The sequence below is a fragment of the Adelges cooleyi genome, unplaced genomic scaffold, assembly GCF_023614345.1.
Source record: "Adelges cooleyi isolate 19-005CV unplaced genomic scaffold, UGA_ACOO_1.1 ACOO_flye_CR_arks_rails_tigmint_CR_PRNA_23, whole genome shotgun sequence".
Taxonomy (NCBI): Eukaryota; Metazoa; Arthropoda; class Insecta; order Hemiptera; family Adelgidae; genus Adelges; species Adelges cooleyi.
The window spans coordinates 5407762-5424750 of NW_026095893.1; the positions used below are offsets into that span (position 1 = coordinate 5407762).

The following is a 16989-nucleotide window of genomic DNA, read 5'->3' on the forward strand; positions in this document are numbered from 1 at the left end:
CGACATAATCATTTTTTATACTTGTTAGAATTGTCTGTTATGTTTATGTAGATAAAAAATTTCAAAAAGAGTCGCCATACGATTACGTTTAAAAATACAACAAACATCACACATAAATAAAAACTAGAGTAACTTTGTGGAATTATTACGATTTATTATTAGGAACCCGATCAAAAAAAAAAAAAAAATGATTTACTTAGAGCAAATACAGTGACCTCATACGGTGTGTCGTATATATAAGGCTGCGGCAAATGACAGTGGAACTTAGGAGCGACCGCCGCCAGTGCGATTAGCGCAAATGTAGCGCCGCCGACTTGGTTGCTCGATTGCAGCAGACGTTCCCGTGTCATTCAAATATGTATAAGCTATTGATTGACAAACTCGTTTACGACACGGTCCTGCCGTTGGCCTACGTCTGCACAGCGGTGCTGGTCGCGGTGTTCTGTTATTGTTGTTTCACCTCGGTCAAGCAGGTATGATTATTTATGTAGTTTTACAAAAACGAAAAAAAAAAACATCATCGCGCTCGCTCTCAGAGAGGTTTCACTCTAAATTTGTAACCAAAAGTTATGGAAACGTCGCCTAGTCATATGGATTCTACAAAATAAATTCGATGGTAAAATTAAAAATTCCCCCGACGTTTTGTGAAATATAATATGTAATCGTCTACATAATTTTGACTATACTGCATTAACTTAAAAGAGAGGAATACGTAGACTGGAGGACGAAGGTTGATAGCCCTCTTGCAAATAAATGTAGCACTTGGGTGGTTCTAATTTGCACGATTTCCGAATTTCAATTGTGCCTCCCCCCCCCCCACATTCGATTCGAAAAAAAAATTAAGCCAACTTTGAACTTTCTAATCAGATCCTAATCATTCCCTGTAACGAGGAGAAGTTTTCCGTTTAAAATACGTGCAATTACGTGCTATTTTAACTTGATTAATGTATTACAAAGGCAAATTATTGACGAAAAAAATTTAATTTTCATGAAATTGTCGAGTATCAGTGTTACTTTTAAGCATGAATTAATAAATTATCTTAATTCGTGCTTTTAGGTAAAAAAATGTTGATTTCTGCTTAGTACCGTATAGTTCAATAACAGTTAAGTTAAAATAGGGAAATTGCGTGTATTTTAAACGGAAAACTTCTCCTCGTTACAGGGAATGATTAGGATCGGATTAGAAAGTTCAAAGTTGCCTTAACATTTTTTTTCCGAATCGAATAGGGGGGGGGGCACACAATTGAAATTTGGAAATCGTGCAAATAAGAACCACCCTAATGTAGCACACAACAAATTTCCCGAATTTTTATGTCCAAAAACATCATTCTGTATTGTAAATATTTTGGAAATCTAATACATTAATTAAATTATACTTTCTTGAACAGTTTTAAAAAAATAGTATGTAAGCTATACTCAAAATAAGCAATCTATTTAAACAGAATTTATTTTTTCTTTCTTTGAAATGGCCATTTTCAAGGATTAATTAAAATGTATTCTGATCAACAACGTTTTCTGGTTATTGCAAGATATTTATTTTTAGGGTAAATAAGAATAATATATTCTGGCTCAATAAAACTACTTATTGTACAAACGAATAAATATACACTCAAGATTCTAAAAATTAACAGCTTTAAAGAAATTAATATTTAAAGGATATTTTTAAGTATTTATATGTAGGCATATAAATAATAACTGAATGTTAAAGGACGCCAAAATGAGGATAAATAATAATGTATTCTGAATTTTTAAAGGCATTATTTCATAGAAAGAAAGTAAATAATCTAGCTTTTAAATAACCCTGGTAGTTCGTTATCCAATCTGAAACCCACATAAAATGATATTTCTTATGCATGTGGCACGGTAACTTCAGCACCGCTGTATTAAAATTGTTTCAGGGGTGTTCAACATATTTAAGTGTAATTTCTAAATTATACAATTAACAAGTTATAACATAGTTTGTTTGATAATTGTTTCGATTTGTGAGTGCGGCAGTATCGTTACGCCTACAACATCCGTTTTTTAAACATAGTTTTTCTAAGGTTTAGGAGCGATACACATTATTCAAACGTGATTAGTAATTTGCGCAATTAAAATTTAAATAAATAGGATAGTTTTTTAATCGAATTTACGATTTTCGAGTAACAGGGTAACGCACAAAAGGAATGAAGCTAAAAATAACTGTTTTTATATTATAAAAAATATTTTGGTTTAAGGAGCGCAAAATTGTATACAATTTAAAAACAAAAACAAGAAGTCACTTTCTGAAGTGTTTGCCAAACAGATTTAAAAAAAAATTTTTTGTTATAAAAAAACATCTTCTTTGTGGGGGGGGGGGGCTTAAAGACCGGTTTTTTACCCAATCCACAAAAATTATATACTTAACGCATATACGTATTTCAATAACTATGTTGTCATCTTCAGTGCCGATCGTCGACTGAGCGTTTATCGGCAACAACATGTCTTATATAGGTTCATTTCACTTCATTATGTCATGTCACCAATAGAAAAATAAGTAAACTAAATTGACCATATGTTAGAGAGCTTTTAGGGATAAAAATGGCTTTGTAAAGCGTGCGTTAAATGCTGGAACTTTTAAACCTATTTCGGTTAATATCTCTGGACAGTGAACCATATTATTTAATAATTTATAAAAAAATACATCTACCAGCTAATTAACCTATCAGCTTACAACTATCAGCTAATTTACATCTTGATTCTAACGTTGGAAAATTAAGTTTAATCGCAACCTAAAGACAATTTATATATATTTAATACTGATTATGTTTTACTATTTACAGATTAATATGTTTTTTTTTTAAGTGAATATTTATCACTTTTAGTCATAATAATTATTTTAGCCGGTGGTCGCCGCAACCCACTATGCTTGCTTCGTCCTATCTGTGCGGGTCTTTATTTACTATACATTAATTTAACCACACCTTTTGGAAATCAGTGTCTATAAGACTTTGTTAGATCGGAGAGAAAATTCAATTCGTATGGTATGGATTGCAATAACTCAGTCAAGAAAATAATTAACCGATACTAAAATATATTTTTCTATGCAGTTTAAAGGATTAAGATTATTTGGTAAAAGGTATGGGAAGTGTGAACAAACATTTTCTAATTAAACCACATTTGGTCCAAAAGGTTATGTACTTTTTATAAAATAATAGCATATTTCAGTAACACCATTTAGGTTAACAGTCAATAGTTTATTTAATACAAATTGTTTATAAATATGACAACTGTTGTACAATTATATTTAACTGCTATTTGGTACCTTTGCGATTTTTACAAAGTACACCCCATTTGCTCTGAAAAAAAAATATATATTAAATAAAATATTTAAAATCCAGTAATAACTAATAATTGTTGTAATACTCGAGAGACACATATTCCCCATATACAATTTTATTTCCATCGTTCTTGGCTTCTTGTGAACAAACGGAACTTAACTCGTTATTGTTATTTTTGTCAATGTTGTTCAGAGCAAATACGTCTTGAACAATTTCCTTAATTTTATCACAACGGCTAGCCATTATGTTTTGGTTCTTTATAGAATCCGCAAAGTAGTAAACAGCGGATGAATGAGAACATTTTAAGGCCATTTCATCTGTATAAATTAAAAATAACAATAATAACTAAGTGAGTCGCAAACAAATTGATACAAAAAATAATATTAATAATAATTTATAGGTATAATATACAAGGATATGTTTTTTATTTATCTTTTTACCTACAACCCTGTATGTCACGCCAAATTAGTTTAATGTTCTGATTACGTAGTCTAAAACTCACTTTAAAGAACGGTTTGCTAACCTAGAATATGCACGGTAAATATTTGTCACGATACAAATAGTAAATATTTTGTGATTAATCACTTAATTTGTGTGTTAGCTACATAAGTACATACAATATGCAAAAAGTGGTTTAACCTTAGTCAAATAGTTATATTATCTCCCCAGGTTTCAAAGTTTAATCCTACTGCTTGCAAAAACAACACCTTCTCCTAAATAATAGTCTACATTCAAAATTCCCTCTCAAATTTTGAAAAACTAAAATATTATTACCCATGAACCTTAAAAATTAGTAAAATTTCCTGGGCAGCAAGCATTTCAGGGAAGGATTATGACACTGTATCTTCCTCTCCTGATTGCGCTACTGTAAATTATTACTGTAATTACTACACTCAACGTTCAATTATTTCCTAAATACTATCTTATTTTTGACTAGCAAATTCACAAACATGTTCATACATTCAAATCCGACATGTTCGACAAGTGCACCAATTGTTTTAAAGTTTCCCTCTTTTTAAAATTCGTTTACACACAAGTCTTATTTTACTATTTACGTGTCTTTTCATTGCGGCAACCGTCTTGAATAACGGCATTATTAAAGTAAAAGTCAACATTTCCCGAGGATTCCGCGGCGCCATACAAGTTACCGATCTGCGTGTGAGTCACATCCACAAAGATGGCACTTTCTGGTGTGATACTGGAAAGAAAGAATCCGGGAGCGGCCGGATCCAATCCTAACGATAAAAAACCAATCATTAGTATTATTTACACGCCTAATGTATGATTTAATATGGTTAATTATTTCTAACCAGACACTCTGTCTATTGTTTTTCCCATTCCCCTAAGTGTATTCCCCGCTTCGCCGGCTAATTGAGCCCCTATACTATGTCCGACCAACTGTATATAGGTTATTTCTGGTCGCGAGCTCTGTATCGAGACGATCATATCGGTAATGGTAGTCACCACATTTTTAAAATCGCAATGAATAAATTCAATGTATTCCAATCCCTCGGTTATAATATTTGATTTGGAAACGTCACCAGTGACGTCATGGTAATCCACCATTACAATATTGTACTCTTCCTGTGCCGATATAAAGGCTGAAAAAATTTATAATGTATTTTATTATGAACAATTTAATAAAAAAGTAAAATTAAGAAATAGTTTCTACAAGATACCCAAGGCTAAACCCTTCTAGGAGAAATGAAAAGATCGGAAAGATTTTCTCGATTTATTTAGAAAATTCTGAATTTTTTCTACTTTTAGCCTACAAAATATACTCAGTCGATAACTGACGTACCTTGCTACACTGTCCTAAATTTAAGGAACTACTAACTGATCAGGTATATATATATATATTGTATATACATAAAATTTGATAAGCTGCCGATTATGAAGCTGTATGTTTTACACCCCATTTCACGGTAAATTTGTCTATAGATTGTAGCATTGAACAGAAATAGTTACACCAGTAAAAAAAATACCGTAAAAAACATTAAAAAAAATAATTTTAGTTATTTAATTACCATCTTAAATGTACATCAAGTATAAAAATTTTACATACCGCGTGTATACGAGTATAAGGTATTAAGAAGCCATGTGATAAAGTGTATCACCTATAAACACTTATAAGACATTGTTCATTGACCTCACGCTTCTTATATTAAAATGTATAGGTAAAGTAATATTATAGCTTATAGTTATGTCGTTAAACCTTTTCGCAAAGTAACTATATCAGAAGTTGTTCTACTTGCACCAAATCCATGGATAATAAATATGACGGTGTTAGAATCCGCGGTAAACGGAGCTTTCTCAATCGAATTTGCATCGGCAGTAATGGAATAGTCATCAATACTTCTGAAATTTCATTTTTAATTTATTCATAGCGACCAAACGCACAGTTAATTTACTTAATATTCCTAGTAGTTATTACAATGTATAATTAGTGAAGCATAGAAATGAAATATAATTTCAACCAAAAATATGTAATGCAACTTGCAAGTGTATTTATAGTATGTTTTTAAACTATTACTGTTGACTTGATATAAATCATACTCCAACAACATGATTAAAACTATTGTGTATTTGATCATATCATTAGATTCTGATTCCTGGTTAAGGTATGAATTATCAGCTATGCATATAACATATTGTATAGGTACCTACTAATATACTAATATACTAATGTACTATAAATGAACACAAAAAATTAGTTTTGAAAAAGCAACAAGGAAATTTTTACTTTTTTATTTATACAAACAATATTGTTACTACAATATTATATTCCTATTGAGGTTGTACTTAACACTAATTCTTTTTTTTTAATAATGCTAATCGCATTAAAAGTATCTAGCTTGCAAACATTTTTATCGACATTAATTTCTAAAAATTAAAATCCAAAATGTTTGAAGCTTAAGAGTAAAAGTGTTCGAAAGATCGAAAGGTTATAACTTATAAATAGTACATATAGAACACTTATAATACAAAAAATTAAGGGGTTACTTAAAAAAATGAATTATAAATCTTTATTTAACGCTTCAATCTTCATAAAAATTCCTATATTTTCAAATAAGTAAAAAATATAATTTTAAGGTTACCTCTCAATTTTTCTATAAATTGTCAAGATAATATTTGTTTTTCTTAATAAAAAAAATGTGTATATATATTTTTTTTTAATACCAAAATATTGTAAGTCACAACATACAAAAAGAAAATTTAAGTGTTTTTTTTTTGAATATTTTAACAAAAGATCATCTGAAAATAGACATGTTCTGTATATTTAATTGCGTATGCTGCATTTTTGTTTTTCGGTTTTTAACGAGACATAATGAGTCATTCCATGCCAAATCACCTAATGTGTGTGCGAGTGGATTCTTGAAATGCATCAAACTTACATACCTTATGCAAATAGTTCCATAAAACCAAAAAAATTAAGAAGAAAATTTGCTATTGCAATTTTTTTTATTACGTATAAGTAACCTAAAAGTTTGGCATTTTACTAAAAAGTAATATATTTAAGAACCTATATCTTTTTATCACATGAACCAAAAATTCTGAAATTTTTTACAGCACTTATTTATATGTATGTAGAACATTTGGTAAAATGTTTGTAATGGAGACTTCGTTTACTAGGAGCTGTGAGACTTTGAATTTCTCAAATTTCGTGTTTCGTCTCACAGCTCCTAGTAAAAGAAGTCTCCATTACAAAACTTTTACCAAATGTTTTACATACATATAAATAAGTGCTGTAAACATTTCAGAATTATTGGTTCATGTAATAAAAAGTTATAGGCTCTTAAATATAACACTTTTTAGTAAAATGACAAACTTTTTTTTATGTATAGGTAACCCTAAAAATTGTTAAAAAAAAGTAATGACACAAACAAGTATAGTATGATGTATCAGAATAACAAAAAAAGTTTTGAAATTTTGACCTTAAGTCAGTAAAAAAATTTAATAAAATTCATAAAATTTTGAATTTGTTTTTTTAATTTTTAAGTACTCGAAAATTAAAAAAAAAAAAAATGTCAAGTATATTATAAAAAAAGAACACTTAAATTTAAATTGTTTAGTGAAAATTCCATTACGATATTATAATTAGTCATTAAGTAACGTGATCGTGAACTTAAGGTGTTTTCACAACAAATTTCAACTAAGTCCAAAAAATATTTTAAAAAATGTTCTTCTTAATTTTTTTGGTTTTATGGAACTATTTGCATAAGATATGTAAGTTTGGGGTATTTCAAAAACCCACTCGCACACACATTAGGTGATTTGGCATGGAAAGACCCAATATAATATAAGAAATGAAAAAGTAACTAATTGTAAGCGTTGGTGCACCATGCACCAGCTATGTGGTATAAATATAGTAATTCTTACTTTGTATATAAATAAAATGATGCATTTTTTGAATCCGGTTGAATTAATGAACAAACAACATCCGTTATAACGTTTGCTAACACCATATTATTAAATAATAGAAAAAACAAAAACAGTTTTAGAATGAATAGAAACATTTCCGGGGTGATTGGTTATCTTCCTTAATGAATACCTATAGAAGTCCAATGTCAAAATCACTAAACTATCTAAAAAACGTACAATAAATAATTATTTTTTATTGAAAATTACCAGTTACACAAGTTTACTGCAATATGATAAGCGTCTCAATTATAACTGAAGAGTAATTACCAATCGTTAACATCCAGTTTCTATTTTATAGTTATAATAAATAATAAATAATAACTTATTGTTGGATAGGTATGTCAATATTTACATATAATTAATCATTGGACGTATTTTACTATTTTAATGAAATTTAATTTTTACAAATTATAATATTTTTATTTAATTAATAGTTTGTATTTGTTATATATATATATGGTTTTGTATAGGAAATAATTTATTATATATTGTTGTTGATGTAATAGCATCTGCATGTTGACAAAATTCAGTGACGCAAAATATGATAAATTATGAGTTGATCTGCAGAACATTTTATAATATTTTATTTCTACAACGATTATCATAACTACTTTAAAGTTTAGAAAACCTTGAACAATTGGATAAAAGCGATATTATTAAATTTGAACTAAATTTCTAATGATTACTTTATTGAGTATATAAATTATGGAGCTAAAACACTATAAACAATAAGTCTATTTGCGATACTGACTAATTAATTAAGAGAACGTCATACATACCACCTTTTTCAACTTCCAAAATAATCGATTTCTAGCAAAATTTATTCTTACATATTAACTTCCAAATTAGCAATCGAAGATGAATAATGAGAAAGCAACCAGCCACACAATATTCGCCAATTTGTGTAATATCTATTTTAAAACTTATCTGTATGACTACCGTAAAATAAACAAAAATATATTTTTTTTATTGACATAACAGTTTCTGCCATCTTACCACAAACCTAAAACATTAGTATGAACTTATAGTTGTACAGATAGTTATAAGGATTACTTAATGATAATCATTTTTTTAACTTTATTTTCTCTATACTTCCATTATTAAGTTACTAAAAATTGCTATTATCATATTTACCAAAAACTAAGATAAAAAAATGCCCTTTTTTCTTTTAAGTAAAAGAGAACGTTAACTGTGTCTTGTCAAAGATATTTTTTTTTCAATGTATTTTTTCTGTTTTAATCAAAGTTCTTTGTGTACGAGAAATTATAGCACGCAATCTACAGAATGCTAACCCTTGTTTTTATCCTAAAAAACTGCATGTGTGCGTCTTCTTAAATTTGAATATTACGCCATGCAAAGAAAATATTAGGTATGATATATATTTTATTCCATACCTTGCCAAAAAGTTAAACAGCACACTTAAAGAGTATAAAATCTTTAATGTAAGCTATTACTTTTGAAAACAATCACCTGGAGTTTATGTTATATATTATAATGTAATTTTTTTATTTAATTTATTTAAGAATTAAAACTAAGTCATTATTATTATCTGCTTAAGATAAAATTTAAAAAAAAGTTACAGTCTACTAGCCTAACTTGTAAAACTTGGAGAATGCTTTAGTCTGCTGGCTCTTGAATAATGATTATTTCCAAATAATCTCCTTGCAATTTATGATGATAGTATAGCCTTTATGTTCTGGTCAAACGTTTACATGACGACGACGACTCGTTATTATTTCGATGGCATCTTATGTTTTTTTTCCGTGCACGTGCATCATTAAATGACCGGGGAGGGGACCAGCCCATGAGAGCATTACTTCCCCTTACCTTATATCGATGGTGACACGGCAAAAGGGTCTAAGCGACATATATCATAGTTTTTAGGATAGCCACTAAACGTTTTTTTGTGATTTTACTATTTTTTTTTTTTTAATTAAATTAGATAAAATCGTTAAAAATTTGTTTACAATATTTTCAGTTTTCTATTAAATTAAAAAAATATACTATTGATTAGAAAGAAGTTAAATATTGTAAGCCTTGTCGCTTAGACCCTTTTGCTGTGTCACCATCGATATGTTATTATACGTTTAAAGTAGGCGCGCTACTTTAGTATCGCAATTTAGTGTCGTTTTCGGGCTGGGGGGGGGTGTTAAGGCTAAAGCATGTTCCATGCTAAATTGTTTATTTAAAAAACAGACTTATGAGAGACCGTTAAAAAGTTTATTTTTCCAAAACTACGAGTTATAATTATAAATTTGAAGTTTTTATTGTTTTTATAAGCAACTAGAACCATATTTTTCTTACAACTTATGTGACTTTAAAAAAATTGTTTTTTTTTTAGTAGCGATTCGTTTTTACAAGTTATAAGTAGATTACATTTGTATTCTTTTTTTTTTTTGGTCACAATCATTTTTAGTACAATGAAGTATACATTAAAATAAATTATAAAACTTTTACTTCAGTAATCCGTATTAACGACGAATAAACGAATTTGTGAATATAATACTTGTATTTATGTTAATTTAATTTACATCAAATTAAATGCGCGATGGACTATAAAAACTATAATATACCTATATATATTAATTGTACACGTTTAAAATAATATATGAAATGTATAAGTTATAACGATACAATAAATAGCATTAACAAGAATATTGAATAACATATATTATAGTATTATAACTATAGACATAGTATATTGGTGAAAATTTGTCATACCTATCTATAAACAGCTGTCAGATTATAGTAATTCATATGCAAACACCTACACTCACTCGCACACATTAAAAATTGTATTCTTTACATCGAATCGGTTAGGTAGCAATTAAGTAAATATTAGTAACCGAGCATTATTAATGTCAAAATTTCAATACAATTGACAATTAAATTATTAATTAAATTTTATTTAGAAAAAGTATTTATTTGTTTAATTCGTTTTAATAAAGTTGTATAAATATATAAATATATATATATATATAGTATATAAATCATTAATTTGCCAGCCTTAGATGGCAATACTATAACGCGTACAACACAAACCAAAATTTAAAGTTTAAAAACAAAATAGCAAAATTGTTTTAAAAATGTTTGAAGTAGACAAATTTAGTTAGAATGTTTTTTACGATATATTTTAATTAGCAATTTTATATTTTGCTGACAGGGAATCTAAAAAACAATTTGGCCGAATATTTGACCGTCTTCTGTTGTATTTCTTCCTTGTATTTTTCAGCTAAATAACAATAATTTAATTACTACTGTACATTGCTAAAAAAATATTTATAAGGTTTTAAGTAATTTAATGTTATTATATAAAACGTATTATAAGGGATTGAGCTGGCTCGACAGCTCTTTGTAATGACTATATTTTTTTAATATAAATATTTACGTTCAACTTTCAGCCATTTACTGACCTATATAGTAAAGATGGAGATTTTAAACAGTTCCTCTTTAAAAATGTGCCAATCATTAATGAAAAATATTCACCTACTTTTTGGGCATTTAATGGTCACACACAAACAATCGTGGCTACGTTTCTCAGAGACATAGTTGTACCAAAAGTTAAATACAACAGGTAAAGAAAACATATTTTTATTTTGAGCTGTAGTTGTATTCCTATGTGTATAGTTTGTATACAAATACACTTTTAAATTATAATATAGCACTAGCAAATATATTTGGATAATTTCTCAACATTTAATACTCAAATAAAAATCTATTTTGTATTATGGTTTCTATCTTATTAAGAAGTAAATAAACTATACTAATAGGTAAGTAATATTATAATCGACGGGAACCTACTATTTTTTGGGCGCACACCAGTTTCCTCCCAAAAACAACGGATTGCCTCCCTTGCTTATCGTAACTCTTAGGGTCAAAAACTACTAGTTGTCTCTCTTGCCAGATACATTGGTAGTATGCAGATCGCAAGTATTATATAAATTATTAAAAATAAGTACAGTTTCGTTGTACTGTGTACTTGGTTTAAAAGGAATCGTCGAGAGGGAATTCGGATAACCTTGGGAGGCAACTAGTAGTTTATGACCCAAAATATTACAATAAGAAATAAAAGTAACCGGAAGGAATTCAGATATTCTTGGGAGGCAACTAGTATATAATTTTGACGACTACCTGAGGATGGGAGGCAACTAGTGTGCACCCATTTTTTCTATAATTTTAAATGTTACTAATAATATCTGTTCAAATAATAAATCAGTTAAAAACTAACTAATTTAGGTGTTTGGAATTTGGATTCCATAAATTAATTGTAGATATAATTTAATATTATTTAAATAATTTATAAATTCAATGTATCATACGACAAAACCAATTTGAAGTTTTATTTTTTTATACATACTTACTATTGACAACAAAATTTAATAAATAAGAAAAAGCATTTATTGTCATTAGCGCTTATTTTTTACTGTCTAGAGAAATCTTGACACTTAAAGATGGTGGTCAAGTGGCAATTGACTGGCGAAATCCAAATGAAGAAAATAACTTAATGACTTCTTCAGTCACAGTCCTCTTATTGTGTGGATTGACTGGTCACAGCCAATCGGAATACATCAAAGAAACTGTAAATGAGTTGTATAATTGGGGCTATTGTACAGTGGTTTTTAACTATAGAGGCCTAGGAGGAGTGAAGCTCAAAGTAAGATAATAATATTATATATTTTTGTTTATGGGAAGAATATACCATTATTTTATTTTAAGAAGCTTTTTAGTCCTTTTGTAAGAAGTAAATAATAGGCAGTTTTTCACAAAATATTAATTTAAAGATTGAACTATTGTACACTTATTAATACAGTAATGAGGATACTTTATTGATTGCTTTTTTTTGTCAGACTATCACGGTCATTTTTATAGCATAAATTACAATTTTTTCCCATCAAAACTGCTTTGTGCCGGACAAGTACGTAAGGCCAGTATTAACAGTAGATTTACCAAATGTGTACAATGTATAGAAAAGAACTTTATCCATAGGGTAGTGTTTTTTTTTTTTTTTTTATATCAATAGTTGAGAATTTTATTTTTGGAAAATAAATTTAATGTGACAGCTATAAACGTGCGTTTAGTTAAGCTTTTAGTTTTATGTAATTATGATTTAAAACGTTTTGTACTCTAAAATACATTTTTCAAGTAATTTTCAAGAAAAATGTTGGTAAAAATAAAAATATTTACAGCCATGTGACTCTTTTTATCTATATTTTATACATTTCAACAGAGGAATAATAAGCATATTGAATCAAAATAAAATCCTTTTTAAGCACATCAAAAAAATAACTAGGTATATACATTTTTTTATTATAAACTTGGTTTTTTTTTCCTTTAACAATTGCACAACAGTATCTTCACAAAATTCTATAAAATATAATCAAAGTATTAAATTTGATGATTATTCATGTCGATAGACTGCCCGTTCGTACTCGGCGAATAACATCGAAGACCTGACTGAAGTACTCAAGTACATCAAGTTAAAACGGCCATTAAGTCCCGTTGCTGCAATTGGATTTTCAATGGGAGGGTAACGTCGTTGATTATTTTTTATAAAAATATTTACTTTAAAAACCATTAACCTAATACCCGTTTGATTTCAAACGCTTACTAGCAATTTTGGTATGTACTCTTTAGTCGTTAATCTAAGCGTAATATTAATTTAACTATTTAGAGAACGCCGCACATCCGTTATTTAGCTGATAAAACTAACCAACTTCAAAACTTTCCTATTATTTTGCAGTTGAAATTTTAAAACTTTAAAATTAATTAAAAAAAGTAGTAATAATTACTTGTGTAATATACACTGTTATTTAAGAGTTTTTGTTGATAGTTCTAATAACATTCGTTACGAAGCTGAGAAGTTTAATATCTAATATAATACGTAATAATAATAATATACCAAAATAATATGGTATTATATATTTTTTTGTATTTGTATCAACTGTAACTTTTTCCACTAGATCGATTTACTTGATCTTCAACTTTATAGATAGCACAAAATGGGTTAGAAGTTATAATATATTTGAGTAAACGAATTACAACTGTATTTGCTTTAATTATTTGATCGTCTGGAAAGTTTATGCTTATAAAAGTATAAATATTTGCTAGTTGTTGAAATTTACCCAACAGAGCTTCTGGATTTTCTAGATTGGTGGTTTTTAATAATTCCATTGGCTTTTACTTGTAAATCTGCAGTTTGCTGCTGGGCACGTTTCTAACATCAAGAGAACAGGCTGTCAATAAGTACTTGGCAACGGGCGTGCTATTATCAGTACCGTGGAACGTGACCAAAGCTTCATACAACACAGAAAGTTCCTGGTTAATGCGAAGAATGGGGGAATATTTATCATATCATCTTCGCAACATTATTGTACAGTAAGTAAAACATTATATTTCTCGCAAATACTATTTATTACATATTATTATATCATCTATAGTGTAGTGGAACATTTATATTCTGTTCCTGACCATTTGATTTTTGTTGAGTGATGTTCTTTATCCTTTGCGTATTTTCAATAACTTATCGCTCATTCTTTACCTCGTCTTTTTTACATTTTCCGAAACTCACCGACAAGAATTTGTAAAAAAAAAATTCCAGAATAATTGTCAAATGTATGTGTAAAGCTTGTATTTATTGTAGTCAAGTACATACCTACCACCGCGCCGCGCCGTGCCGTCCTACTACAGATTGATCGAAAATTAATAATAATACTTAGTTCCTCAATTTTTACTTGCATACATCTATAATTTTAATCTAGATAAATTTAACTAAAAATAAAATTATGTTAAAAAAATTATACTGATTTTAGGTTCTTTGATATTGAGTACCCGCCTCCATGTTAAGTAAAAAACACATATCAAACATACACTTATTCCTTAATTTAACAATTTCGTATAATGATTCTAGTTGGGCTAAACAACGGTTTTTAGTATCTCAGCAATACTTTGAATACTAAAAATTTTGGACATTTTAATTTTGGCTTTTAGCTGGGTTGTTCTACCAATTATTGAAACCGTGACCTCATCCACCTAAGTATAACTTAACATTTCCTTGACGACCTTTAATGTGAACACAAAAATCGATGGCTTTATGTTTACCCTCGTTATGTGTTTTTGTAGGAACAAAGATGTAATTTTTAATGGGGACAATAACACGCCGCTAGATTACAACAGAATTATTCAGGTAATTGGAAGTTCACTATTAAATTTATTGTATTATTTGGTAAATCTATTTTAGCGGATTGTCCATACCTAAACATTTAAAGAGCATTATTGTATTATAATGTTTTACACACTTAGATTGTATCTGCTTATTACTGTATATTTATATATTATGTTAAAGACACGATTTCTTATCGTTGTGTTCCCTCACGGGCCCCGTACTTACCTAATCTTCCTAATCGTTTTTTTACGCCTATATATATATTATTGAATTAGAAATTGGATGTAATTTTTTAATTCAATCTATTTTCATAACAACAGTATTTGTTCTTTTGCAGTGTAAAACAATAAGACAATTTGATACAGAGTATACGATAAAGATGTTCAACTACAAAGACGTCTACGATTACTATAATGATGCTTCACTGTCTGACAAATTGCATTTGATCCAGATTCCTTGCTTGTGCTTGAGCGCGGCTGACGATCCGTTTTTGTACTTACCAGGTGAATACGTGCGAACTTCTGATGTTATTGTTGATCGTTAAACACATGGATCTTATTTGACCGACTAGACATACCCGTGCACGAGGCTGAGAAATTGAGCAACTTGGCCATTTTGGTGACTTCGGGTGGCGGTCACATCGGGTATTTGGACACATTCTGGCCGTTCCGTAACAACAACTACATGCTGCAGCTTATTCAACAGTATTTTGCCGCTATTATGGTGGATAAGAATTATGAAAAATTCAGCCCACAAATTCAAACAAACAACACTGATCGAACAACTTTAAAACTTTTAGATCAGTGATAAATATTTAACCTGCAGCGGCTTTACAGCGATGTAAATAAAATTATTTTTATTTAAACCACTTTTAGGCCATTAACGCCTTTAAACTATTGTTTTAATTAGGTTATAACATAGAGCCATAAATTCCATAATATACTATTGGTGAGGTTAGGTAAAAATGTCAAAATACCAAAATGTCCTTAGTATTTTTATATATGTAAAATATATGTTTAGGTTAATAAAATAAAGTTATTTAAAAGGGGAAACAGACATCGACTGAGAGTAGTTCATCGGTTGGGCTGTTTGACAAAATTTGTATCTTTTCTGTTAGATAATATAACTTCATTTACTATAACAAAAGAATAATTTTACTCAACAAAATAATGTGCAACGAAAAACTAAAGCTTTTACATAGACCGTATTCTTTGATATTGATACATACAATAAAGCCTAAGACCAGTCATATGAGATAAAAACAAGTTGCCGTGATTATCGAATTACTAGTATTTGCATATATCAGTACAAAAACATTTTAAAATGTTAACATGTAAAGTTTATAATATAATCCTATTGGACATTTTTTCTTAAGACATTTTTACTAGACATCTCTATGTAACAACCGGCAACACTATTTTATTTGCATTTTTGGGATTATTTTATGTTTAAAACTATTATGAAAGTAAAAAATAAACTTCAAATACATAACAGGCGTTTGCCATTTATATCTATATAACACTAATATATTATTGAACTGACTAAAACAAGTAATTTAATTACGTGGACTTAATTACGTTGTTATATTATAATAGAGTAAAATAAATATATAAATTGTAAGAATGTTTTATAATTAAAACTATTGACAATACATAATTTGAATTATTAATCATTTTGGGGAATGGAGGGGCTTTTAAACTAATGCGAATGAAAAACATTAATCTTTATATATTGCCTAACCAGAGCTGTGGGTTATATAAAGAACATATAATAAAATTAATATTTCAATAGTTATTTAATTTTAAAACTTTTTTATTTTTATTGATCCTATGTTATGTTTTTAATGATGTAGCTAGTTTTGGAATAATTCATACTTATTAAAATATTGTTAGCTTATTAGACCCCAGGTGTTTAGTCTAGTCAATTTGTGCAAAAATTGATATCGAGGTTTTTCAGCGATTTTCGCTTAAAAACAGCTTATTAAAAGTCCACTGAAATTCTAATATGTGAAATTGTCTATTCAAATATAATAAGGGCAATTTCTGTAATCGTCATAGATTTTTTTGGGCAACATTTTAAAACAATAATTTACTATTGCACACCAAA

The 16989-nt window shown here is 28.6% G+C and overlaps 2 protein-coding genes across 5 annotated transcripts; one reads left to right on the plus strand and one right to left on the minus strand.

The window, feature by feature from the left end:
• Positions 1–319: 319 nt before the first annotated feature.
• LOC126835561 (protein ABHD1-like) lies at positions 320–16959 on the plus strand. Of its 3 annotated transcripts, none has more exons than XM_050568227.1 (8): positions 320–473; positions 11123–11295; positions 12153–12375; positions 13136–13248; positions 13917–14096; positions 14841–14904; positions 15221–15386; positions 15455–16959. In XM_050568227.1, exons 1-8 carry the CDS (start codon positions 357–359, stop codon positions 15688–15690), a joined length of 1272 nt encoding a protein of 423 aa, XP_050424184.1. In that variant the 5' UTR covers positions 320–356; the 3' UTR covers positions 15691–16959. The 3 variants fall into 3 exon arrangements, with proteins under 3 accessions (XP_050424184.1, XP_050424186.1, XP_050424185.1); XM_050568229.1 differs by lacking the exon at positions 320–473 and adding an exon at positions 537–616; XM_050568228.1 differs by lacking the exon at positions 320–473 and adding an exon at positions 2968–3150.
• Positions 3254–8590, minus strand: LOC126835563 (phospholipase A1-like). Of its 2 annotated transcripts, none has more exons than XM_050568231.1 (7): positions 8552–8590; positions 7680–7851; positions 5515–5657; positions 4610–4900; positions 4355–4534; positions 3385–3616; positions 3254–3317 (listed from the first exon to the last, which is right to left on the minus strand). In XM_050568231.1, exons 2-7 carry the CDS (start codon positions 7814–7816, stop codon positions 3266–3268), a joined length of 1035 nt encoding a protein of 344 aa, XP_050424188.1. In that variant the 5' UTR covers positions 7817–7851; positions 8552–8590; the 3' UTR covers positions 3254–3265. The 2 variants fall into 2 exon arrangements, with proteins under 2 accessions (XP_050424188.1, XP_050424187.1); XM_050568230.1 differs by lacking the exon at positions 8552–8590 and adding an exon at positions 7929–7961.
• Positions 16960–16989: the final 30 nt, after the last annotated feature.

What these genes read in the sequence shown, in the direction of transcription:
- LOC126835561 (XM_050568227.1), top strand. Translation starts at nt 357, where the DNA reads ATGTATAAGCTATTGATTGACAAACTCGTTTACGACACGGTCCTGCCG. An exon ending in CCAAAAGTTAAATACAACAG is followed by an intron (nt 11,296 to 12,152) that starts GTAAAGAAAACA and finishes TTTACTGTCTAG; the next exon opens with AGAAATCTTGACACTTAAAG. An exon ending in TCCGTTTTTGTACTTACCAG is followed by an intron (nt 15,387 to 15,454) that starts GTGAATACGTGC and finishes TTGACCGACTAG; the next exon opens with ACATACCCGTGCACGAGGCT.
- LOC126835563 (XM_050568231.1), bottom strand. Translation starts at nt 7,816, where the DNA reads ATGTTTCTATTCATTCTAAAACTGTTTTTGTTTTTTCTATTATTTAAT. An exon ending in TATAGTTACTTTGCGAAAAG is followed by an intron (nt 4,901 to 5,514) that starts GTTTAACGACAT and finishes AAATTTTTTCAG; the next exon opens with CCTTTATATCGGCACAGGAA. An exon ending in TTGCCGCAATGAAAAGACAC is followed by an intron (nt 3,617 to 4,354) that starts GTAAATAGTAAA and finishes TAATTTATACAG; the next exon opens with ATGAAATGGCCTTAAAATGT.